The sequence below is a fragment of the Musca domestica genome, unplaced genomic scaffold, assembly GCF_030504385.1.
Source record: "Musca domestica strain aabys unplaced genomic scaffold, Musca_domestica.polishedcontigs.V.1.1 2, whole genome shotgun sequence".
Taxonomy (NCBI): Eukaryota; Metazoa; Arthropoda; class Insecta; order Diptera; family Muscidae; genus Musca; species Musca domestica.
This window is the reverse complement of record NW_026712249.1, coordinates 31,771,433-31,798,179: the sequence shown is the minus strand read 5'-3', so window position 1 is coordinate 31,798,179 and position 26,747 is coordinate 31,771,433. Positions and strand designations below refer to the sequence as shown.

General features: G+C 36.2%; 1 protein-coding gene and 1 non-coding gene across 3 annotated transcripts in view; one reads left to right on the top strand and one right to left on the bottom strand.

Moving 5' to 3' along the window:
- LOC101890813 (TWiK family of potassium channels protein 7) overlaps positions 1–26,455 on the top strand; it is a 154,829-nt gene extending 128,374 nt beyond the window's left edge. For both annotated transcript variants that reach the window (XM_059122091.1, XM_020034755.2), the window contains exons 2-7: positions 12,428–12,589; positions 21,177–21,450; positions 21,517–21,708; positions 21,801–21,916; positions 22,078–22,170; positions 25,828–26,455. In XM_059122091.1, coding sequence (XP_058978074.1) covers positions 12,428–12,589; positions 21,177–21,450; positions 21,517–21,708; positions 21,801–21,916; positions 22,078–22,170; positions 25,828–25,986 — 996 coding nt within the window. In that variant the 3' untranslated portion in view covers positions 25,987–26,455. The remainder of the gene's footprint in view (positions 1–12,427; positions 12,590–21,176; positions 21,451–21,516; positions 21,709–21,800; positions 21,917–22,077; positions 22,171–25,827) is intronic.
- TRNAG-UCC (transfer RNA glycine (anticodon UCC)) lies at positions 15,990–16,061 on the bottom strand. Its single transcript has one exon. It is a non-coding gene; the product is annotated as a tRNA-Gly (tRNA).
- Positions 26,456–26,747: the final 292 nt, after the last annotated feature.

Sequence of the window (26,747 nt, the reverse complement as noted above, 5' to 3'; positions counted from 1 at the left end):
TCAGCATACAATTCTATGTCGATTTAGTTATGTCCATCAGTCTGTGAAAATCACTCTTTCTTCCGAACGAAATGAAATTGGATGATAAAATTTTACTCAACTTTTGGTATTGAAAATGGGTCATGTAGGTCCACGTTTTGGTATAGGCCCCATGCAATGGTACCTCACTATTTTTGGTATTTTGGTGATTTTAGCGACATTGTTCACCGGATATATTTCAAATTTGGTATTTGAAGTTCGCAATGGATTCTACAGCCTACGACAGATAATTTTCTGAGCAGGTCCACGTCTTCGTATAGCCTCCATATAACGGTACCTCTCGATATTCGGCATTTTAATGATTTTTGTGACATTTTTCCAGGAATTGTTTAAAATTTGGTATTTGAAGTTCGTAATGAACACTACAGCCTAAGACAGAAAATTGTCTGTGCAGATCCACGTCTTCGTATAGCCCCCATATAACGGTACCTCCTGATATTCGGTATTTTGATTATTTTAGCGATATTATTCACCGGAATTGTTTCAAATTTGGTATTTGATGTTCGTAATGGATACTATAGGATATGACAGAAAATTGTCTGTGCAGGTCCACGTCTTGGTATAGCCCCCATATAATAGTACCTTCCTATGTTCGGTATTTTGATGATTTCAGCAACAGTATTCACCGGAATCGTTTCAAATTTCGTACTGGAATATCTTAATGGGTACTACAGCCTATGACAAAAACATTTGTAGGTAGCTTAACGTTTTCGCATATCCCCCATATAATGGTAAATACCGATATTCGTTATTTTAATGATTTCAGAAACATTATTCACCGGCATCGTTCCAAATTTCGTACTGGAAGCTACCAATGGTTACTACAGCCTATTTCAAAAATGTTTGTATGCAGGTTCGTATCTTCCTTCCAAATGGTGGAGGGTATTAAATGTTCGGCCCGCCCGAACCTAGCTTTTTTTTACTTGTTATTATTAAGTTTGTAGTATTACATTTTTATTTTTTTATTTTTATTTTATTAGTCACTTGAAGCAGTGAACGACCCATAAATATAATTAAAAATCCCCTACAAACTTCTGTCGCACGCATTTCATTCTCAATGCTGAATATATATCTCCCCCTCCCCATTCGATTCCTTGCCATGTTTTTTTCTTCCTTGGCATTCGAACATAAATCAAATGTAAATTCCTCCCGTGTTGCAGTGTGTGCATTTTATCAAAAAAAGAAAATTTGTGAAAAATCCACCGTTGTCCATGGCATTTTCACAGCTTTGTAAGTGGATCGTGCTAGATGTCAGATATTTTAAATTTAAAAACAATGTAACAACAACAAAAAACATAAAACAAAGAACAGCATTTCATTTCATTTGTGTTATTGTTTTTGTAGTGGCTGCCTTTCTTTGTCTGCCTGCTTCCAGGTTGTGATAAACAGTGACAGTCGCCTGCATTGTTGGCGTTCGCAAGAAAATTGGGTTAAGTGGTCTAAAATAGCAATTTTCATTAAGTGAGTGATGTGATGCATTTTCTTCTTTTATTCGAAAATGAAATGCAATTTTATGGAAAATTTAAAATATAACGAAATGTTGTTTTTATTACAAATAGATATGGTAATAACAAGTTAAAAAGTATTGGTTGGTTTTGTTGACAGATGTATACCCTTAGTCCATGTCTGTTTATTAAAATATGTTTGACTTACTTATCATGTTTATTCAAAATGGAGGAGATAACATGGTAGAAGGATACAGGTAGATGCATCAACGCTTGGGAAAATTGGGAAAAATTCAAAAATAAGTGGATTTGTGCATGTTTTCCTATACGACGCCAATCGGAGGTTTTTATGATATGGATTTTTCAACAATTTTTACAAATTTGAATAATTTTTCATTTAATTTTGTGTCTATGCGACTACCTCAGTTCTTCTACCATGGGAGATACCGAAGGAGTGGGCCAATATTTTCCACTTCTCATCTGAACTAACGTACAATGTGCCCGATTTGGACCGTATCGACTTCTCCTTTACTTTATATAGATAAGTGATAAATTTTGGAAATATCAGACATATTGAAATATCAGACATATTGAACCAAAGCATTCCACTTCATTTAATACTGGTAAATATATGTGGATTTGCAAAATTTGAAGAAAATTCAACATATATAACCAATGTTTTTGGTAATAATGTTAATCATAATTTTTACCTTTTTACTAGAGGCAGTGAGCCGATATATTCCATATTCACATCAGATCTTCGGATGAAAAAAAATTATAGATATACAAAATTTGAAAAGAATCGGCTACTTGTTTCGCACATTATGAGAGAGTATTAAGTACTGCAAACCGTGAACCTTTGTGAGAGAGGTTCCAGAAGGGGTAGGCCGATATCTATCATTTTCACATCGGAACTTGAGTTAGTAACAAGTTGGAACGAATTTGGAAATAAAATCCTTAAAAAATTCTGTTAAAATTTAAAAATAAAAATATCGAATATGGCCATTATATTTGTGTCTATACGACGTGGACCTTGAAATAAACGGTGAATAATGTAGCTAAAATCATCAAAATATCGTATATAGGGAGGTAGCGTTATATCGGAGCTGTGCGAAGACCTGAACCAGCATAGACAATTTTCTGCCATAGGCTGTAGCATCCATTACGAACTTCAAATACACGTTTCAAACAATTTCGGTGGGTATTGTACCTAAATTCGTCAAAGTACCGAATATAGGGAGGTACTGGTATGTGGGGCCTATACGAAGACCAGGACGTGCATAGACAATTTTCTGTGACACACTGTAGTTCCCATTACGAGCTCTAAATACGTAATTTGAAACAATTCCGGTGAATAATGACGCTCAAATCGTCAAAATACCGAATATAGAGAGGTACCGTTATATGGGGGCTATACGAAGACGTGGACCTGCACAGACAGTTTTCTGTCTTAAGCGGTAGTATCCACTTCGAACTTCAAATACCAAATTTTAAACAATTCCGGTAAATAATGTCGCTAAAATCATCAAAATACCGAATAGCGGGACCATACGAAGACGTGAACATGCACAGACAATTTTCTGTCTTAGGCTGTAGTATCCATTTCGAACTTCAAATACCAACTTTGAAACAATTCCGGTGAATAATGTAGCTAAATCATCAAAATACCGAATATATGGGGGCTAAATGAAAACGTGGACCTACATGGCCCATTTACGAACTTAACCTGCCTACTGGTAAAATAAATACAGGGTTGCCCATATTCGACGGAGCTTTGGGCCCATTACAATCGACGAGGCTTGTCCGCAGGCAACATTCTTTGCGTCAATTGAATTTTGTACGGGAACAAATGCAAATCAATGCGAATAATCCGTTGTAAAGTGGACCGAGCCATGCCCAACTGCTGAGAACGGCGTTTTTGGGATGTTCTTGGGGACCTCTCAACACTGGCTCGTACGGCAGCGATATTCTCGGCCGATCGCCTTGGTCGACTTTTATATGGCCTCTTCGGATTAGAAAGAGCCTTACCAGTCGAAAATTGTTCGTATAAACGCTTAATGGTGTTCTTAGAAGGCGCACTTCTCACATTTTTTAATGTTTTAAAAGCACGTTTTCACAATTGACTTCTTCTGTTGAATGTAAATTTCAGAGAGCTCGCGTGGCGTGTATTGGTTCATGGTAAAAATCTGCTTCAAACGCAGTATGTCATTAAGCGATGTGACATCTCTGTCAAAAGTTATGGCATTGCCAGATGGGTCCGTCGAATATGGGCAACCCTGTATTCAGTCTTCACACCAGATCTTGTGTTGGTGGAAATATTGAGATGTGCGAAATTTGAAGACAGTCGGACTCATATTTCACATTTTATACTAGTTATAATTATTCAAATGTTGACCCTTGGTGGGGTAGATACTTGATGGCCTAAAACTGGCAAAAATATTTGGATTTGCATAGTTGGCACAAAATCGAATGATCTCTGAGCTAAAGTATCTTCTTTGAACATGTTGAGCTTTTGTGGGTGAGGCACCAAAAGAAGTGGACCGATGTTACCCATTGTCGTATCAAATGATATATACCCTCGGTTGCCGTACGCCTGAGGGTATAAAAAAATAATATGAGATTCAAAGTTTTAATGCTTGGAAACCACTTTATTTGTTTAAGATGGGAAAAATAGAAGTTAACCTGATATGCCTTCGAATATGTAGTTAAAATCACAAAATTTTCCTTCAACCCTCCCGACTTCATGAGTTATCGTGAAAAGGGCCAAATAAGTATACGTAACCAAATTTAGTGTAATTTAGTACAATTATAGTACGTATATCCAATACCAGCTCCTTCTATGAACCACAGACACCAACAGGGACGTCATCCATATCAAATTTCAACTCTATTTCTTCACCTAATACCAAATTCCAAACCAACCTCTATATCTCAATCCCAGATCAAAATATACCTCAATATCAAATTTGAGAATTTCCTTCATAAAATACCAATTTTAGTACCTTTTAGAACTTTCGTACCTTTCCAAATTCACAATTCCATCGCCAAATCTGAAACACAGTACCATCAGTTATTTACATATCAAATAACAATACAAAATTGTACCGAATATAGTACAGCTTAGTACTTTTCGTGCAAAGCCACACAATCATACTCCCAACAGGGACACCAATACTCAGATTTATCCGTTCGCTTTAAACCCAACTGTTCCAAATTTAGTACAATTCGCACACTTTGTACACATTTCCAAAACCACCTTCAGATATCGAACTTACTCTCCAACCTTGATTTCCATACCAAGTTTCAAGTTTTTAGCTCTATCCGTTCACATAATACCAAGGGGTACCATTTTAGAAGTATGGTACCATCTTAGAACATTTGGTAACCTTAAAGTTTGAATTCCCAAATACTCTTTGGTACGAGAGTAGTTGGGAACTACTTTGCTTAGCACAAAAAACACGGTATAAAGAGAAAAAAAGTTAAGTGTTTGGGAAACTTCCATCTCTGTCATGAACACATGTTAAATTTTGTTTCGATCTGGCAACTCCTTCATATAGAGACAGGTGTTCAAAAAAGACGCGTTTTACCTCAAATGAAGATGCAATTACAGTTGCAAACCTCTATTTTAACTACTATTTTATTCAAGGGATAGAATTGCTAGCGAAAGCGTTGGACTAAGTGTATTGAAGTTTCAGGAGATTATATTGAAAAATAAAAATATTTTTTAAAAACTAACTATTCTCCTTCATTGATAGGCTAAGAAGTTTCCGAACCCCCCTCCAATATATCTATCCTGAACTCCATCTGGGGCTCTCACTCAAAATTCTAGCCCACTCCGTTCGTCCAAAACAAAGTATCCAATTTTTACACATTTTAGCACTTTTCGTACACTTTTAGTATTAATTTCCAAAACCCGAGCTTTACCACATGTCTACGCACCAAGCCGGCCCTCGTGAAAAGGTGAAATAAAAATCTTTAAATAAACGGCATTACACGGAGGAGGGTATAAAAATACCCTGTAAAGTTGAGTTAGGTGTTTAGAAATCCATGATAGAAGTGTATAATTCGATCAACTGTTTTGAGATTCCGTACGATAATCTCTATTGACGTAGGATCGTAAACAATCGGTGATTTTGAAAACTTGTTCCGAAAAATGCTCAACTTTTGGTAAATTATATTTGAAAACTAATATTCAATCGCAAGAAATCAGCCAGTGCCAAATTAGTTGACCAAACTCTAGTTCGGCTTGTCTTGATGGATCGATAGGAATGGAAAATAATATTTATACCCTACAACACTACGTGTTGGGGATATTATAAGTTTGATTGGGCCAAAAATTATGTAACACCTCGAAATATTGGTTTCCCACATAGGAAAGTATATATGGATCTTCCTATCTCGCTGAGATGTGCCGATCTAGCTATGTATGTCCGTCCGTCTGTCCGTCTGTTCATGTTAATTTGTAATCACTCTACAGGTCGCAATTATGGCCCGATCTTCACCAAATTTAGAATGGAGGTGGGGCTAGGGTCAGAATAGAACCCTATTTCTTTTGGAGATGATGATGTTTAGGGGTTGAAATGGACCAAATACTGAAAAATTTCCTAATTTTGTAGTTGCTTTACAGGTCACAATTATAGACCAATCGAAGCGAAAGTTAGCATGGGGCTAGAGTTTTGAGCGGGGAAGAAGCCTACCAATTTGGGTGGTCATCGGATAATATTTAGCGGGTAAAATAGGCCATATCTTTTTTGTTGAAAAAATTCAAAAATTTTCATTAAACCGCGAATATTTTAAATCCCGGCGAAATCACACAGCCATGACAAGGTTACTTCTGATCTTTACATTGATGTTAAGATCCAAAAAATCGAATATATAGCAAAATATGTGCGATATATATGTCTATCAAAGAAGATATGCTTGAAAGATCTCTTTTATGTCGAGAACGGCTGAACTGATTTCGACAGTTCTCATTAATTCAGAATGGCCTCTTGGCGGGAAAGAAAAAAGTCTAAAAAATCGCATAAAAATATCTCTCTAAAGATGAAAATATTGATTTTGTAATATTTCCTCATATTTTTTCCATTTTGTCATATTTTTGGCATATTTTCATTTTGAATTAAACATTTGGTACTATTTCTGCAGCTATCAAAACTAAGTAGTTAGGATATCAGGATATCATATACAGATCGCATTTATGGCCCGATCCTTATGAAATTTTGCATGGGGATAAGATGAGGGTCAGAATAGAAGCGTACTCTTTTTGAAGATGATCGCCATATATTTAGGGGTTGAAATGGACCAAAAAACTGCAAAATTGTCAGCAGGTCGTAATTATCGCCCGATCCTCACGCACATTTGAATGGGGGTTACCGGACATCGCAAAAGCCAAGCAGTTTTGGATGGCCATACAAAAATATTCAAAGTGTAAAGGAGTTTGGCAACTTTTGTAGACAAAATATGAACATGTCCATTCCAGTGACTTTTTGGAGAATTCACAAATACAGAAAAGACGCACTTCTGAATATTTTTTGATTTCGTTGAAGAATGTAGTCAAATGTCTGTATCTCATATAGATGCGTTTCAGTCAAAAAACAATAATAAATGTTAATCTTTTGCCACTTCTGAGAGATTATAGGTCTTTGGGAAATATTGGTTCCAGATCTAGGAAGACCATTTACGTGCAACATCTACCAATAAATTGGAAATGAGCAAATTAGTTTAAGTTGCTATTATTCGAAAATTAGAGAACGGAACCTGATGGTTTTCTTTTATTATTTGTCACAATATCTTGTGGAATTCTTTCGAGTATCTTGCCTATAAAAACTGTATCGTTTATTGTAGTGTTGTAGGGTATTCGAGCGGGGCCGACTGTAGCCTTTGCTTACTTGTTTTAGGATAACAAAGTTTTAAAAATCTGCTCATGCCTAGGTGACTAGGAGATCATACCCTTGGCATTTTCATAATTTGGCGCCCAAGCTAATAAAATTTCACTATTTTTATAACATTAAAATACATTAATAAATTTGTCAACACAAAAATGTCATTAAATCTGAACACTCAATTTTTAGCAAAGAATTTTAGCACTATTTTTATTATTATTATTTTTTTTTTTTTTCAAAAATATATAAATGTTAATATTTTATTTAAAAATACCACATGACATGTGTTTTAGTGAGTAATCACTATAAAACCACAAAATTATCAATAAATTATATATATATATATAACAAAAACTATTTTCATTTGGTGGACCATGAAAAAAATCTGTCTCATCGCTGACAGGTTGTAATTAAATTTAGAGCCTGCTAATGGAATGGCCTCCAACAACTAGTTTGTCATAAACGATTGGCGGCCGTTTTGTTCTCTGAGATGTGGTGTGGGGTGTGTGACTCAGTTGGTAGGTGAGTGTGATAAGGTGTTGGTCATGATGGGTTATTTAAAGTTTTCAAATGAAATTAACCTTTGATGATTATTTACATACACTCATACCTAGAGACACATGTCGGAGACATTTACTTATAAAAATGTATAAACAATGTTTCCCGCATTGATGTGGACATGGAACATAATTTTCTCAATCCAATTAATATGGAGTAGGTGGGCACAGCCGATAACACTTGCCACCGCCAGCCACTTGCGGTTCCATGTCGCCCATTTGCCGGTGATTGACATTTCACCAATGTTGATGTTTTGCCTAGTCCGGCATGTGTTTATTTTTCCACACAATCAACAACACACAGCCGGTGTGGCAGATCAATTTCTGTCACCGGCAACATATTGTGACAATCAAACATTGTCTCAACAGAGATTTGCTGGTACGATTTTCCTATGACATGGATGGTTTGTTGTTATTGTCACCTTGGCTCTGGGCCAAAATAATTAGACGCAAAATTAGTATTAGTCTGGATAGATGGCATAAAAAATTAACCATCGGATCAGTCGCCATTTGAGTTATGTTTGAAATATCCACTGACAAGAGAAGGCACAACAAACAAATAAACAAGCGAGCGAGCAAGCAACAACTAGAGGGAAATTTTACGCATTTCCCAAAGAAATTCGAACATTTTCACTGACACTGACATTAGATGACAACACATGATGAAATTATGACATTTAGCAGATTACCAAGGAAATTATATTTTGTTTAAACGCTTAAATTACTGTCATCGGCGGCTGAATAAACTCATTAACAATGTTGCCTTCTTTCGGGGGGATGGGTGGAACAACAAAGACCAAGTGGCACTTGGATTTTTTTGGAAAAACAAAAATAATTTTTAATAAGATAGGAAAATTCGCGAATAAGGGCCGTAGTCGGACAAAAGAGGTCTTTTTCCCACAAAATGTCAATCTTCGAAAGAAAACTTGTTCATTCTGGGGATTGAAAAAAAATTAAATTCTACAGAAAAATCGAAAGGAAACCTGTCAGGAATACATACGAACCATTTGCGGAATGATTTGACCTGATTGTGTAAACAGGGTGAGATGAAAAAACTGCGACCAACTTCAGACTGCTGTAATTTCTAAGCCACTTGTCCGACAGCTGTTAAAATTATTCCAGTGACAGCTTATTATATTGTTTACAAGCGTACAAAAGCATGAGAATTTTCCAGAAAAATAGTTATTCGTGATGGAATTCAAGCGTGATAGAGTGATTTCTTTATATTTGGCTGGAAAACCACAAGTGGCTATCGTTAGAGCACTCCAGCATTTAAATGTGAATAATATGTCTCGTACAATCGCTCATTACCGTGATACTGGTAGCGTAGCCCGACGTCAAGGAAGTGGATGGAAGAAAACAGCAACATCAGCAGAAATGGTTCGAAAAATAAAGAAGCGACTTGATCGAAACCCGCGTCGAAGTGGATGAAAAATAGCTCGTGAACTGAACATATCGCAATATTCCATTCGGCAAATATTGAAAAATTAGCTCGGGTAAAGCCATTGAAATTCCAAAATGTGCAAAAACTTGCACCGCAACAGCAAGAAAATAGACTAAAAAGAGCTAAAGAGTTGCTTCGCTTGGCCGAAAGAGGTGAACTGCCGAATTTGGTTTTCTCCGATGAGAAAACATTCGTTGTCCAGCAGTTTGTAAACAAACAAAATGATCGTGTTTACTTCCCAAAGAGGTCAGCTGAAAATGTGCACCTTCGGTGGGCCACCAGAACTTAAGCGCCGGCCATGGTGTGGACGGCCATAACAGCTGATGATCGATTTCCGCTCGTATTAATCTACTGTGGCATCAGAATAAATGGCGAATATTATCGGTAAAATATTCTAGAGGGTGTATTAAAGCCTTGGGCACGCAGACATTTTGGCCGTAGACCTTGGACATTCCAACAGGACTCAGCACCATCGCACTCAGCACGCGCCACCCAAGAATGGTTACAAAATGAGGTTTCTCGCTTTATTTCCAGCACACAATGGCCAGCAAAATCTCCGTTGGACTATTGTATCTGGAGTAATTTGGAAACCAAGGTTGGCACTAAAGAATTCCAAAGTGTCGACAACCTCAAGCAAGCGCTTGGCCTGGAATGGACCAAAATACCGCAGAACAATATTCGGGTAGCGTGTGACGGTTTCATTGGCCGTTTGAAGGCCATAATTCGTGCCAAAGGTGACCAATTCGAACAAATCTAAACTTATTCTAAAATTTGATTTTATTTCCGATATTTTTTGCTTTCATTCAATAAAATTAAAAAAAAAATGTAAATATTATGGCGTTTGACTTTGTTGCAGTTTTTTTTATCTCACCCTGTAAATTTGGTATTTTGTGAAGGGATTGGGCTGGAATTCTCGAAATTGATATGGATGTCACAGTTTGTGTTTGTGGCTTAGAGAAGGAACTGGTTTTGGATATGTTCACTACAATTGTACTAAATGATACTAGATTTGGTAATGGGGGAAATTAAAGAGCTGAAATCCCGAAATTCTAAGGTCACTGCTGGTATCTGAGGTTGAGATATGGGGATTGTTTTTAAAATGTGTACCATGATTGTTCGAAAAGTACTAAGCGGTACTAAATTGGGTACTGGGAGAAGGGATTGGGTTGGAATCTTCAAATTTGATATTGTGATCTCTGTTGGAATCTGGAATTGAGATATATGGCCACTGAAGGGAAATCTTTCACAGCTTTCAAAATGTTTACCACTTATTGTGAAAAGTACCAAAAGAAGTCAACCGATGTTGTTTATTTCCGCACCTGTCCCATGTTCGATACGAATATTACGATAACTTTTTTTTTGAAAATTTTCAACTTTTGGACCGATTGGCCAATTTTCGAATTAAATCTAAGTTTGACAAAAATCGAATGCGATGCATGTAGAATGTGGCACAAGCTATTCGAATTGCCTACGCCTTGGGTTAGTAATGCCTTAAAGCTGACTACATTTGGTGGTATATGTCTCATATATCCATCATAAGTACTTAAAATTAACAAGTAAAAAACATTAAGTTCGGCCGGGCCAAACTTTTAATACCCTCCACCTTAGGGTAAAGGAAACATTAGAAGAAATGTGGCAAAAACCATTAAAATGCCGAATATCGGGTGGTACCGTTATATGGGGGCTATACCAAATCATGGACCCATACATGCAATGTTTCGCCACCGGAGCTGGAACCCATTATGACCAAAAAATACCAATTATCAGACAAATCCGTGAAAAAATGTGGCAAAAATAATCAAAATACCGAATATCGGAAGGTACCTTTATATGGGGGCTATACCAAAACGTTGACCTATACATGCAATGTATTGCCACACGCACAGGGTCCCGTTATGACCTACAAATACAAATTTTCAGACAAATCCGTGAAAAAATGTGGCAAAAATAATCAAAATACCGAATATCGGGAGGTACCGTTATATGGGGACTATATCAAAACGTGGACCTATACATACAATGTTTCGCCACACGAACTAGGACCCATTATGACCCACAAATACCAATTTTTAGACAAATCCGTGAAAAAATGTGGCAAAAAAATTAAAATACCGAATATCGGGAGGTACCGTTATATGGGGACTATACCAGAACGTGGACCGATATATCGCATTTTCATTACCAACCATCCTAGACACAACAAAAATTGCTCTGCTAAATTTTGGCGCTCTATGTCAAATAATGTGGGCTGTATCGTGATTTCAACAGACAGACGGACAGACAGACGGACATCGTTAAATCGATTTAGAATTTCATGCTGATTATGGGGTCTACGACGAATATTTAAAGATATTACAAACGGAATGACAAAGTTAATATACCCTCCTTTCCAAGGTGGAGGGTATAAAATGACACATTTTCTAGAATGTTTACAGTCAAACATATTTATTTCGTAATTCCCGAATAAAAATCTCCATTTTAAACAAATCTTGGCACTGCATACGGCCATATTTCTTCTTGGGATTTGATTGTCTGAAATTGAAGATTAAAATGTCAAAAAATATTACAAAATATAATTCAAATTTCCATGCAACAGGCTATCATTTGTCCATTTAACCACAACAACCCTCCTTGGGAATAGCCAAGACAATTCCATTATTCTCCACAGCCTTCATTTTTCGTCTTTTTTTGGGCTTATTTAAAAACTCGAAGTAAACAAATTTTTTCCATGTTTGTATTTAATATTCATTCCAGCAGCAGATTTGACATGGGAGGCTATCACTCGCCTCCCGAAAAAAAGAAAAAAAAACTCACGAGTGATGCGCTTATTCTAAGAATGTAATCAATCAATTTTCACTTGGAAACTGATTATGCTTGTGGATGGTAGATTTTAGTTGTTTAAATTGTATTCTCTCAACTAAACAAACACGTTTTTATATCTCCCACAAAAATTGGAGGCTTTTACTGCCAAAGAACATAATCTAAGTCATTTATCTTGAGATTTTTGTCAACTCACGCATTTTGTTTGTTTCTCTTTTCTTCTTCTTCTTCTGTTTTTAGATATTTCGTCAATTGGAGCGACCAGCTGAAGTTGAACGGCTCCAGGAACTGAAGACCATTGTAAAGACACAACGTGAAAAATTCATAAATGTGATAGTTAATAATACAGATGTCAATAATTTGGATGAATTACTGAAATTCGAGTTGGCAAAATACGAAGCGGTAAGTTTGTGAGAGAGTTTATAATTTTATTGAAAGAAATCGGGATAGAAAATAAAGGAAAGTGGTGCAAGTATATAAATCGTAGATTTAAAAAAAAAAACACAAAAATGTCTGTATGGACATTATTAAGGAAAAAACTTCCTTCACATTTACAAGGTCCGATAATCGCAATTTTTTAATATTTTTAAAACGATCTCTTTGAAAAAAAACGTCGGATTTTTTAAAAAAATGTGTAATGTTTTCCTTTTTAAAATAGTTTTATAAAGTCTCCTGGCCAAATATCGAATATCAAAATGGAAGCAAATAAAACTACCTCATCCTTCTGACATTTTTTATTACTAGTATAGCACCAAATTTTAGAATAAGTTTAGATTTGTTCGAATTGGTCACCTTTGGCACTAATTATGGCCTTCAAACGGCCAATGAAACCGTCACACGCTGCCCGAATGTTGCTCTGCGGTATTTTGGTCCATTCCCGGGAAGCGCTTGCTTGAGGTGATCGGCATTTTGTTATTTTTATACCCTCCACCTTGGAAAGGAGGGAATATTAACTTCGTCATTCCGTTTGTAACATCCTTAAATATTCGTCGTAGACCCCATAAAGTATATATATTCATAATCAGCATAAAATTCGAAGTCGATTTAACGATGTCCGTCTGTCTGTCTGTTGAATCACGATACAGCCCACATTATTTGACGTAGAGCGCCAAAATTTAGCAGAGCAATTGGTATTGTGTCTAGGATGGTTGGTATTGGAAATGAGATATATCGGTCCACGTTCTGGTATAGTCCCCATATAGCGGTACCTCACGATATTCGGTATTTTGATGATTTATGCCACATATTTTCACGGATTTGTCTGAAAATTGGTATTTGTAGGTCATAACGGGTCCCTGTACGTGTGGCAAAACATTGCATGTATAGGTCCACGTTTTGGTATAGCCCCCATATAAAGGTACCTCCAGATATTCGGTATTTTGATTATTTTTGCCACATTTTTTCACGGATTTGTCTAAAAATTGGTATTTGTAGGTCATAATGGGTTCTAGCTCCGTTGGCGAAACCTTGCATGTGTAGGTCCATGATTTGGTATAGCCCCCATATAACGGTACCCTCCGATATTCGGTATTTTGATGGTTTTTGCCACATTTCTTCTAATGTTTCCTTTACCCTAAGGTGGAGAGTATTAAAAGTTTGGCCCGACCGAACTTAATGTTCTTTTACTTGTTTTAATGCCAACCTTGCTTTCCAAAATACTCCAGACACAATAGTCCAACGGATTGGTATCCGGAGATTTTGGTGGCCATTGTGCGCTGGAAATGAAGCGAGGAACCTTATTTTGTAACCATTATTGGGTGGCGCGTGCTGAGTGCGATGGTGCTGAGTCCTGCTGAAATGTTCAAGGTCTGCGTCCAAATTGTTTGCGTGCCCAAGGCTTTAAAACACCATCCAGAATATTTTCGCGATAATATTCGGCATTTATTTTGATGCCACGGTCGAATAATACGAGCGGAGATCGACCTTCGGCTGTTATGGCGGTCCACACCATCACCATGGCCGGCGCTTAAGTTATGCTGGCCAACCGAAGGTGCACATTTTCAGCGGACGTCTTTGACAAGTAAACGCGATCATTTTGTTTGTTTACAAACTGCTGGACAACGAATGTTTTCTCATCGGAGAAGAACAAATTAGGCAGTTCACCACTTTCGGTCAAGCGAAGCAACGGATATTCAAAAGTTTAACCCTTGTGGAGGAGGTACCAGAAGGAGTGGACCGATATATTCCATTTTTACACCAGGTCTTAGGTTAAGAAAAATATTGTGATGTAATTTGCAGACAGTCGGAAGCTTACATTACATTTTATAAGAGTTATAAATATTCAAAATGTTGACCCATTTTCGCACCTGACCTAGCACGGATGAAAATATTAGGATTCGCAAAGTTGGAGCAAAATCAGAGTATCCTTTCTTTTTTTGTGTAGTTAATTATTTTCTTTGAAAATTTTGACATTTTGTGTGGGAGGTACCAGAAGTAGTGGACCTATATTGCCCATCTTCGAACTCGATCTAAGTTTGACAATAAATTATGACGTACCAAGTTTGGATCAAATCGGACCAGCCAGACAGACGGGCGGACAGACATCGCTAGATCGACTCCAAATGTCTTGAATCGGATTTGGTCCAAAGAGACCTAGGGTCTAAAACCATTATTTCGATGAAGCACGTTTTGGCTGACGATATAACCATATGGTTTGTTATATCCTCAGCTAAAACTGATACAGCCAAGTTAAAAAGCAGTAAGTTCGGCTGGGCCGAACTTTTAATACCCTCCACAATTTGGAACTAATTTAGAAAATTTCAAAAAATAAAATCCGTTAAAAATTCTTTTAAAATCTTTAAAATACCGAATATAGCCGTTATTTTTCGGTCAATACGACGTGGACCTACAAAGACTATGTATGTTTGTTTGTCATAAGCCATTACCGTATTCAAATTCGAGACTTGAAATAAACGGTGAATAATGTAGCTACAATCATCAGAATACCGTATATAAGGAGGTACCGTTATATCGGAGCTATACGAAGACCTGGACCTGCACAGACAATTTTCTGTCACAGGCTGTAGCATCCATTACGAACTTCAAATACGACATCTTAAACAATTTCTGTGAATATTGTACCTAAAATCAAAATACCTAATATAGGGAGGTACTGATATATGAGGGCTATACAAAGACGTAGGCTTGCACAGACAATTTTCTGCCTTAGGCTGTAATATAAATTTCGTACTTCAAATACCAAATTAGAAACAATTCCAGTGAATAATGTCGCTAAAATAATCAAAATACCGAATTTCGGGAGGCACCGTTATATGGGGGCTATAAGTAAAAGTGGACCTACATGGCCCATTTACCAAATTAACCAGCTTACTGGCACAGACAGACAGACGGGCATCGCTTAATCGACTAAGAATTTTAAGCTGATCAAGAATATATATACTTTGTTGGGTCTGACATGAGTATTTCCAGGAGTTACAAACGGAATGACACAATTAGTATACCCTCCATAGTATAGTGGAGGGTATAAAAACTATAGTTCTGACATAAATTTTCTTTACTGCATAGATGACCCTCCTTGTTTTCTCGTTTGATATTAAATTACGGATTCTTTTCCCTTTAGAAAGGGTATGCTCTGCTTTTAGCTAGTCGTAATTAATTACAAATATTTCGAAAATAAATATTTGTTTTTAGTGGCTTAAAACCGAATATTAATTTCTAAAAAATGTTATTTTATTAAAGAAAGCTTTATTGTACAAAACCAATAACCCATTCCCCATATTTATTTTAATTAAAATCATAAAAAATAAATTAACTTTCATAAAAAAAATCACAAAAAGCGATGTGCGTTGGCCGGGAATCGAACCCGGATCAACTGCTTGGAAGGCAACTATGCTGACCATTACACCACCAACGCCCTGTTAGCGTAGCAGACATAACCTCAACACAAACTTTCAAAACAACTGTATTTAATAACAAAACGAACTTTTCAATTTTATTTTTAGCTACACCAGAGCAAACAGGGTTGATTTCTAAGCTAAAGCTTTACCATACCACATGGCATGTGGTAAAAAAAAACCTAGACATATGGTGAAAGCTCTTAACATGAGGTTTGGGAAAATAAATAACAACAACAAAATACGATAATGTTGGCAATGGTGGTGTGATAACATCATATTTTATTGGCTGCTCTGTTCGTTGCTACTGGTTTCATTCAAGCATTTGTGAATTTATGTCTTGTTGTGCGATACTTGAAACAAGTGGTCGCATCATTTATCTGCAAACCAAGCGACAAATTGTAATTTTGAAATTATCACTCGATAAAAAAAACATAAGCAGATGTTGTGTTGTTCTTATGGTTGTTAATATTTAGAACTCCTAGCCCTTGAGAACAATGGACGAAAAAAAAAACTAAACAAATTTAAAACAAGTAAGCAAAGTCTATAGTCGTGCGGGGCCGAACATGTGATACCCTACAACACTACAATGTTAGAAGCCCCCTTATGTCCAAATCTATTTTGGAATATTTCGCTTTTGAAATTATGCCACGGAGCACTGCCCACATATTACCCTCAGCATTTTGAACAGAGACTTTCGCTCAATATTTACGAACTCCGTCGTGCTCTTATTTGTTGTGGTCCATTTTAAAGCTAAATGTAATCCAATGGTCCAACCAAAATGCTAAAATTATTCCCTGTCCATAACTCTCTTCTCAGGCGTGTCGATTGGCTTCAATTGTGTGATCGGGCGATTTTTTCTATTTTTGGTCCATTTTAACACCTAAGCATATTGCGGACATCTTTGGAAAAAATAGGCCTAGCCCTTCTGAGCCTAACCCTACCTTGTGAAAATATTCGTGAGGATCAGACGATAATTGCAGACTGTATATAATAACCAAAACCTGTGTTGTAAGGTGAAAAAAATATTACAAAATATACACTTCAATATTATAAGTCAATATGAAAAAATCGCATGCGATAAAATTTATGAAAAAATAAAAAAATGACACAAATAAGACAAAATCTATAAAAACACCATTATTGGCATCTTTTATGCGATTTTTTTTAGATTTTATTCTCTTATGCCAATAGGGAATTCTGAATTGACAAAATTGTCAAAATCATTCTTGTCATTCTTAAGATATAAGCATTCTAACTAACATCCTCTTCCTTTGTATATATGTATTTTATATATATCGCTATATATATCCGATATATTTACCATCGGCATCTACAAAACGGTCAAGATTGACATTCGCAGTTTAATGGAAAATTTGAAGTTTATTTAACCGAAATGTTATGGTCTATTTCACCCACTAAATATTACCCGATGACCACCAAAATTGGAAGGCTTCTGCCCAGCCTGAAGCTCTAGCCCCATGCTAACTTCCGCTTCGATTGGTCCAAAAGTTCGTCCTGTAGAGCAACTGCAAAATCAGAAAATTTTTTTGGTCCGTTTCAACCCCTAAATATTATGCGATCATCTCCAAAAACAATAGGGTTCTATTCTGGCTCTAGCCCGACCTCCATTCTAAATTCGTGAAGATCGGGCCATAATTGCGACCTGTAGAGTGATTACAAATTAACATGGACAGACGGACGGACATGCATAGCTAGATCGACTCAGCTCAGCGAGATAGGTAGATTCATATATACTTTCCTATGTGGGAAACAAATATTTCGATGTGTTACATAATTTTTGCCCCAATCAAACTTATAATACCCCTAACACATAGTGTTGTAGGGTATAATTAGGTCCGTATTTAAGGATAGAAAATCATTGTTGGGACAAAGGAATGAAAACGTGTTTTTAACAAAAACCAAAAAAGGAAACAACTCTAAAATTGAGGCACTGACATTAAACTTTCGACGAATAATATTTGAAGATGCCCTCGGTTGAAAGGGAAGATAAAGGGTGAGATGAAAAAACTGCAATCAATTTCAGACTTCTGTCATTTCTAAGCCACTCGTCCGACAGCTATTAAAATTATTCCAGTGACAGCTCATTGTATTGTTTACAAGCGTAGAAAAGCATTTTGGTGAGAATTTCCACAAAAAAAGTTATTCGTGATGGAATTCAAGCGTGTGATAGTGTGATTTCTTTATATTTGGCTGTTAAACCACAAATGGCTATGGTTAGAGCACTCCAGCATTTAAATGTGAATAAATCTTTTGTGTCTCGTACCATCCCTCGTTACCGTGATACTGGTAGCGTAGCCTGACGTCAAGCAAGTTGACGGAAGAAAACAGCAACCTCAGCAGAAATGATTCAAAAGGTAAAGAAGCAACTTCATCGAAACACGCGTCGCAGTGGCCCAAAAATGTCTGGTGAGCTGAACATATCGCAATATTCCATTTGGCAAATAAACATAAACAAACATTTTAGCCGCAGACCTTGGATATTCCAACAGGACTCACCACGCGCCGCCCAAGAATGGTTACAAAAGGAGGTTCCTCGCTTCATTTCCAGCGCACAATGGCCACCAAAATATTCGGATACCAATCCGTTGGACTTTTGTGTCTGGAGTATTTTGGAAAGCAAGGTTGGCACTAAAAAATACCACTGTGTCGATCACCTCAAGCAAGCGCTTCGCCGGGAATGGCCCAAAATACCGCAAAACAACATTCGGGCAGCGTGTTACGGTTTCATTGGCCGTTTGAAGGCCATAATTCGTGCCAAAGGTGACCAAGTCGAACAAATCTAAACTTATTCTAAAATTTGATGCTATTTCCGAAATTTTTTGCTTTCATTCATTAAAATTTAAAAAATGTAAAAATTATGGCGTTTGACTTTGTTGCAGTTTTTTTTATCTCACCCTGTAGTTCTTGAAATCTGAAATTTGATATTAGGGTCGCTGATCATGTGTAGCCTATACATATGGAGGTGGTTTAGAAAATGTGCACAATAATTGTACGAAATGTACTGAATGGTACTAAATTTGGTACTGGGTGAAGGGATAGGGTTGAATTTCTCAAATTTAATATTAAGTCGCTGTTGGTATCTGGAATTGAAATATGGAGGTAGTTTAGGAAATATGTAATATAATTGTACGAAAAGTACTAAATAGTACTATGTTTGGTATTCGTTGAAGGGATAAAACTGAAACCGTTAACCGATATTGGGGTTTCTTTTTATACCCTCCACCATACTATGGAGGGTATATTAATTTTGTCATTCCGTTTGTAACTCCTCGAAATACTCATGTCAGATCCAACAAAGTATATATATTCTTGATCAGCGTAAAATTCTAAGACGATTTAGCCATGTCCGTCTGTCTGCCTGTGTGTCTGTCTGTCTGTTGTAATCACGCTATCTTTCGAACAAATTGAGATAGAAGGCTAAAATTTTGCGCACATGTATATTTTGCCAGTAGGCAGGTTAAGTTCGTAAATGGGCCATGTAGGTCCAAGTTATCATATAGCCACCATATAACGGTACTTCCCGATATTCGGTATTTTGATGATTTTAGCGACGTTATTTACCGGGATCGTTTCAAATTTCGCATGTGTAGATCGTAATGGATACTTCAGCCCATGCCAGAAAATTGTCTGTGCATGTCCAAGTCTTCGTACAGCCCCCATATAATGGTACCCCCCATATTCGGTATTTTGATGATTTTAGCTACATTATAAACAGATTTTTCTTCAAGTTTCGCATTTTAACATTGTAATAACTTATGACAAAAGTTGCCTGTGCAGGTCCACGTCGTCGTATAAGCATTTGGTATTTTTAAGATTTTAACAGAATTTTTAACGGATTTTATTTTATTTATTTATTTATTTTTTTTTTTTTTTTTTTTTTGGAAATTGCCAAATTTGTACCAAATGGTGGAGGGCATTTAAAGTTCGGCCCGGCCGAACTTACAGCTTTTTTACTTGTTGTATCTGATATTGGGACCTGCGGTGGTTTTTCATATCCGTACTATAATTATTCAAAACGTAATAAACGGTACTAATGTTTATAAATTCTATAAACTTTTAATGTTTATATGTAAATTACCGACTTTCGTGTAAGATTTGGAGAAACTATAGAAGAATTTTGCGACAAAATTTTTTTAGAATATTTGATTTGGATTTGGAGATTTCATGTAATCTGAAACTATAGAAGAATTTTATGACAAGAACTTTTTAGAATATTTGAGTCCCCGTTTAAGGGGAATTTTAAGCCATTTTTAATGACCGAAAATTCCCCTTTCGTGACTCGCTTGAGGGTTGAATTATTTGGCCAAACTAATCATCGCATTGTTATCAGCAATATTGCGAAGACATTAAATATCTAAAATGCAAGGATTTCAAACCTAAAGTCAATCCTGAAATTCTAAAATGCTGAAAAGGTGGATACCAACATCTTTGTGGTGCAAACTTTCAAAACACCAATACATGGGTCTTCTATTTTTAGCTCTACTTTAATAATCTACTGAGATTTTTTTGTTGCTCAATGCAATTAATGCTTACAATTTCTGGTAAAAAATTTTTCGAAGGCTTTTCTAAATTTCCTCCCACTGTGCAGTAATTTTCTGCTGATGTCGCGGCAATCGATAAAATTCAAAGTTTATGATTTTTATGACAAGTCATTCGGCAATGTGCACCCTTAAAAGTCTTCTATGTTTTCCACTAAAGATATTAACACTTTTTCATTGTTTAATGGGTGACAATTAATTTATGATCGAATCCTACGAACATGATGCCAAACGAAGCATCCTAGACACGTATCAAACAAACAGCCTCATTATTTCTTGGCCAATTAACTTTGCCAAGGATCATTAGTCAGGATGTTAGCACTTTCACTTTTTGCCCTTGTTTAATAAACTTGATGGAGTTTTACAACTTGTTGATAAAACATTTTTGGAACTGGAACTAGGTTAAGAGAGCTGGCAGAAATGTTGTGTCGTCTAAAGGATTTGTAACAGAACATCCTTTAATTTATAGTCGAGCTTTGATGGGATAATAATTTCTAATCATTATTTTTGAAAATAATAATTTGTGAATGGTTTATTAAATTGGATATTTTTATTTTTTCACTCTCTTTCCAGGCCGTCCAAGAAGCAGCGGAGGGTGGCCTCTTAATTGAGGCCGACAAAGATTTTCCCGAGCCCTATGAACGCTGGAGCATACTGCAGGCCGTCTTCTTTTCATCCACCGTGCTGACAACAATAGGCTATGGCAACATTGTACCCGTCACAATCGGGGGCAGAGCATTTTGCATATGCTTCGCATTAATAGGCATTCCTTTTACGCTGACGGTTATAGCGGATTGGGGACGTTTATTTGCGACAGCTGTTTCGGTATTGGGCAGACATATGCCGAGTAAGTGGATCATCATTTTAACAACTTGGAAAATATGAATTTTGAAAACTCCTCCTCTGCTTCCAGAAACACCAAAAGTCACCAATTTCATTGGTAAGACATGGTTTTATGCTCTGTCGGCGGTGCTGTTCCTTTGCGTCTATCTGGCCATTGGAGCTGGTCTGCTGCTGCTGTGGGAGGATGATTGGACATTTTTTGATGGCTTCTATTTTTGTTTCATCACCATGACAACAATAGGCTTTGGTGATTTGGTACCAAGTAAGATTGGTCATTGCTTACTTATGAAAATTTTCAAATGTAACTAATCCTTGAATATCCTGTTTCTTTTGTTCTCCTCCTCCTTTCCACAGAGAAACCCAATTATATGCTGCTGTGCACATTATATATTTTAATAGGTTTGGCATTAACATCGACCATTATTGAATTGGTAAGACGTCAGTATGCCACCAGTTGGGCCAAGTTACAAGTAAGTGTTATGGTCTTTTGCTTCCACTCCTGTCGCACACACACGCACACACACACATACTCGCACACACACAACTTTAAATGGAGATTAATGAACTTTTGGTTTTCGTGGTGTTTAAATTTATTTCCGTTTCCATTTTTTTTTTGTGTGTGTGTTTCTAGGAACTTTCCGGTCCCATGGCTGAAACACTGAGACGTTTAGGCGAGACAGCCGGCACTGGCCTAGATTACGCAGCATTACAAAAAGTCCTGACGGTATGTAGGCCATAAATATCCTTTGTTTTTTTTTTTTTTTTTTTTGTGGTTTGTTTGCTTGTGAAAGTGTTGCATAAATGTTTTGCCTTAAGTTCCGACGAAGTGTAAAGTGGGTCAATTTGTTGATGTTGTCGTGATAAAACAATAAGTTGGCCAAACTTTAAATTGCCAATAAATATCAGTGGGGGGGTAGTCACATTTAAAAAGGGGACAACAAGTTAAGAGGATAAAAGTGACATAGAATAGCAAACTTGTTGACGTTTGAATGGGATTTGAGTTTGTGGTTTGAGTTCCTGGCCGAAATCAAAAAAAAAATTAAAATTAAATACCCTCAAGCATTTGCAACGAATTTGGCAATTTTCAAAAAAAAAAAAAAAAATAATAAATAAATAAATAATAAAATCAATTAAAATTTCTGTTAAAATCTTAAAAATGCCGAATGTAGCCGTTGTATTAGGGTCTGTACGACGTGGGCCGGCAATTTTTTTCATAAGCCCTTACAATATTCAAATACGAAACATAAAAAACACGGAGAATAATGTAGCTAAAATCATCCAAATACCGAATATCGAGAGGTACCGTTATATGGGAGCTATACGAAGACGTGGACCTGCAGAGACAATTTTCTGTCATAGGCTGTAGTATCCATGACGAACATCAAATACAAAATTTGAAACAATTCCGTTGAATAATGCCGCCAAAACCACCAAAAAAACTGAATATTGGGAGGTACCGTTATATGGGGGCTATACGAAGACGTGGACCTGCACAGACAATCTCCTATCATAGGCTGTAGCAGCATGCTTTACGAACATAAAATACCAAATTTAAAAGAATTCCGGTGAATAATGTCGCAAAAATCAAAAAAGTACCAAATATCGGGAGGTACCATTATATGGGGACTATACGAAGACGTGGACCTGCACAGACAATCTCCTATCATAGGCTGTAGCAGCATGCTTTACGAACATAAAATACCAAATTTAAAAGAATTCCGGTGAATAATGTCGCAAAAATCAAAAAAGTACCGAATATCGGGAGGTACCATTATATGGGGACTATACGAAGACGTGGACCTGCGTAGACAATTTTCTGTCATAGGCTGTAGTATCCATTACGAACTTCAAATAACAAATTTGAAATAATTCCGAGTCGCAAAAATCATCAAAATACCGTATATCAGGAGGTACCGTTATATTGGGGGCTATAGCGAAACGTAGACCAACATGGCCCATTTTCAATACCAAAAGTCCTGCAGTCATAATATACGTTTGCGTAAAATTTTATCAATGTATTTGAATTCCTTCGGAGGCTGGAGTGATTTCCACAGACAGACGGACTTTATATACCCTCCATACTATGGTGGAGGGTATAAAAATGATATGGGCAAAATTAAAAGAAAATGTAAAGAATCGCTGACTTGTTTCGCAAGTTATGACAGGGTAAAAGTATTGAAAATTGTAACCCTTTGTGGGTGAGGTAGGTTTTATGAGCTTCATGGATAGGCAAAATTTTGACCCTTTGTGGCCGATATATCCCATCTTCACAGCAGATCTTGTATTAGTAGAAATAATCATGTGTGAAATATGAAGAGATTCGGACGTTTATTTCAAATTTTTTAATCGTTTTAATTAGTCAAAAATTAGATCCTTTTGTGGCGGAGCTACCGCAAGAAATTAGCCGTTCTCTACCATCTATATAACAGATCTTGTGTTGATGAAAATATTCAGATGTACCAAGTCTTAATGGAATCGGATGTTAATTTTGCGTTTTCAAAATTTTCACCCTTTGTGGAGGAATGTACCAGAAAGAGTGAACCGATATATCCTATATTCACACCAGATCTGGGGTTAATAAAAATATTGTGATGTGTGTAATTTGAAGACAACAATTGGAGTTATAATTCAAAATTTTGACCCTTTGTGTGGGAAGTACTTGGGTGTGGACAGATATTATCAATTTTCGCACCGGGCACCTAGCGCTGATGCAAATATAAGGATTTTCAAAGTTAGAGCAAAATCGGATTTTCCTTTCTCCTTATGTGCAGTAAAATTTTTTTTAGAAAATGTTGACCTTTGTGTTGGATGTACCAGAAGGGAAGATGAGTTTAGCTGATGGAGGAATACATCTGACTTATGCAATCAATTTTACTAAAATATTGACAATTTTGAATTATTTTGTTGTTGCAAAATAGTTAGGCTTAATCTCATTATTGTTGTTTTTATAAAAAAAACAACGTTTGTTTATTACTGGAGAACGGGGGTAATGTTTACCAGGGGGTTAGGCTGTTCCCTTGCTTTTTGTCCGGGATATTATTCCCCAGAAGTTATTTCAAAACAACTCCCTTCCGAAACCTAGGTATTCCCTGTCTTGCCCCCTGGTTGTTTTTATGAAAAAACCAGTAAAGAAAGTCCTAAAGTCGGGCGGGGCCGACTTTATGATACCCTACACCACTTTGCTAATTTAGGGAGAATTCAATCATACACGCTATGATCATAATTATAATTTAATGTTCAAAGGACTTGTATTGCCCATTTGGTGCAAAATTAATTAAAATCAGATAAAGATATATATGGGAGCTATTTCCAAATCTGAACCGATCTCGAAAAATTTTTGCAAATATATTTCTGAGCTGTATATATTTCCTGAAATATCGTTGTTACGGAGTGCATATTACGGCTGTGGGTAACAAATACAACAAATCGGATGAACAATATATATGGGAGCTATAGCTATATCTGAACCGATCTTCACTAAATTTGGTATACTACCTTCTGGACTCAATTCAGTCGTAAGTGCCAAATTTCATCCCATTTGGGCAAATATTAGACATTTGGTGCACAATAAAAGGTAAATCGGACGAAGTTATATATGGGAGCTATATCCACATCTGAACCGATCTCGATAAAATTTAGCAAAGGTATTTCTGAGATATATTTGATATATTTCCCCAAATATTGTTGTTGCAGAGTGCATATTACGGCTGCGGAGGACAAAAATAACAAATCGGATGAAACATATGTATGGGAGCTATAGCTATATCTGAACCGATTTCGATCAAATTTGGCATACTTATTTTCAGGCCTAATTTGGTTGTATGTGCAAAATTCTATACAATTCGGGCTGATATTACACGTTTGGTGCACAATAAAAGGCAAATCGGACGAAGATATATATGGGAACTATATCTAAATTTTTACCGATTATCTCCAATTTCAATAGGGTTCGTCCTTGGGCCAAACAAATGATTTCTGCAAAATTTCATCTCAATCGGATAATAAATGCGACCTGCATTTTGTTCACAAGAATATATGGACAGACTGATGGATGGACGGACGGACAGACGGACAGACGGACTGACATGCATAAATCAACTCAGAAAGTGATTCTATGCAGATCATCAGAAAGAACTATGGGTCTATCTCGTTTCCTTTTGCCTGTTACAAACAAATGCACAAAGACATAATACCCTGACCACCTTGTGATGTAGGGTATAAAAACAATAATGCGATTAAGCCTAACTATTTTGCAACAACAAAATACTACGGTATCCCGAACAAACATGCCAACACTGTTAGAATTTTGAAATATTTAAATTTTCTATTACAAAATCCACTAACACCTTCTATTTATTTTATTTTCATTTACTCTCCCCAGGTATCGATGCCCAAATGGAATATGTCACGTAAGGATCCCAACAATGCTGATATTGCAGCATTAGAAGCCATTACCAATGCCATTCTGAAGGAAGTCAAGGAGGCACAGAATAATAAACCCAAGGTCTTACAAATTGTCATCTATGAGTCTTCGGTGTAGTTTAAACGTTTAAAAGCATTCAGTAGATTTTAAAATTCATAAATTAAATAATAATTATTTTAATAAACGTAGCTAAATCTAATACCATTTAAGTAGCTAGTACCAATGTTTAAGTATTTCTTATTTAATTTCAATAACTTTTTTAAGTAAATATTAAGTTTATATAGATTTTTTATGAAAAAAAAAAAAACAAAGTTACAGTTAACGCACATTTATGTGTTCAGAGCAAAACATTGAAAAAAAAATTAATATAATTAAATATAATTATTGTAATTATAACGTACTTACCAGTTGATATAGAAGGTAATTTATAATATCTGCAATGAAGAAAAATAAATATCGTTAATAAATCAATTATAGTTTGTAAGTTAAATATAAAAGTTGAATATAAATATACACAAAATGAATGAAAATATGATTAGATAGACAGAAATTCTCTAAATACCCTGCATCATTTTTACCTCGAACATTTTATCCGTTATTTGCAATTAATTTAACTTTTTGATTATTCTTAGAAGAGATTTTGTCAGAGATATGAAATTTGTCACATTTTTTAATCCTTTCTTTATTTCAAATTTTACCACTCCTCCATAAAAATGTTTTCTTTATCTTAGGATGTTTAGAAATGATCTGGCTGTAATTTAAGATTTTTGTTCGGAATGGCTAGAAACCCTCTTCCAAAATGTGTTGGCATTGGTCAAGCCTTTGAAAGCTGAAAACTTGGATGAACTACGACAGCAGAAACTTGAGTGAACTTCGAC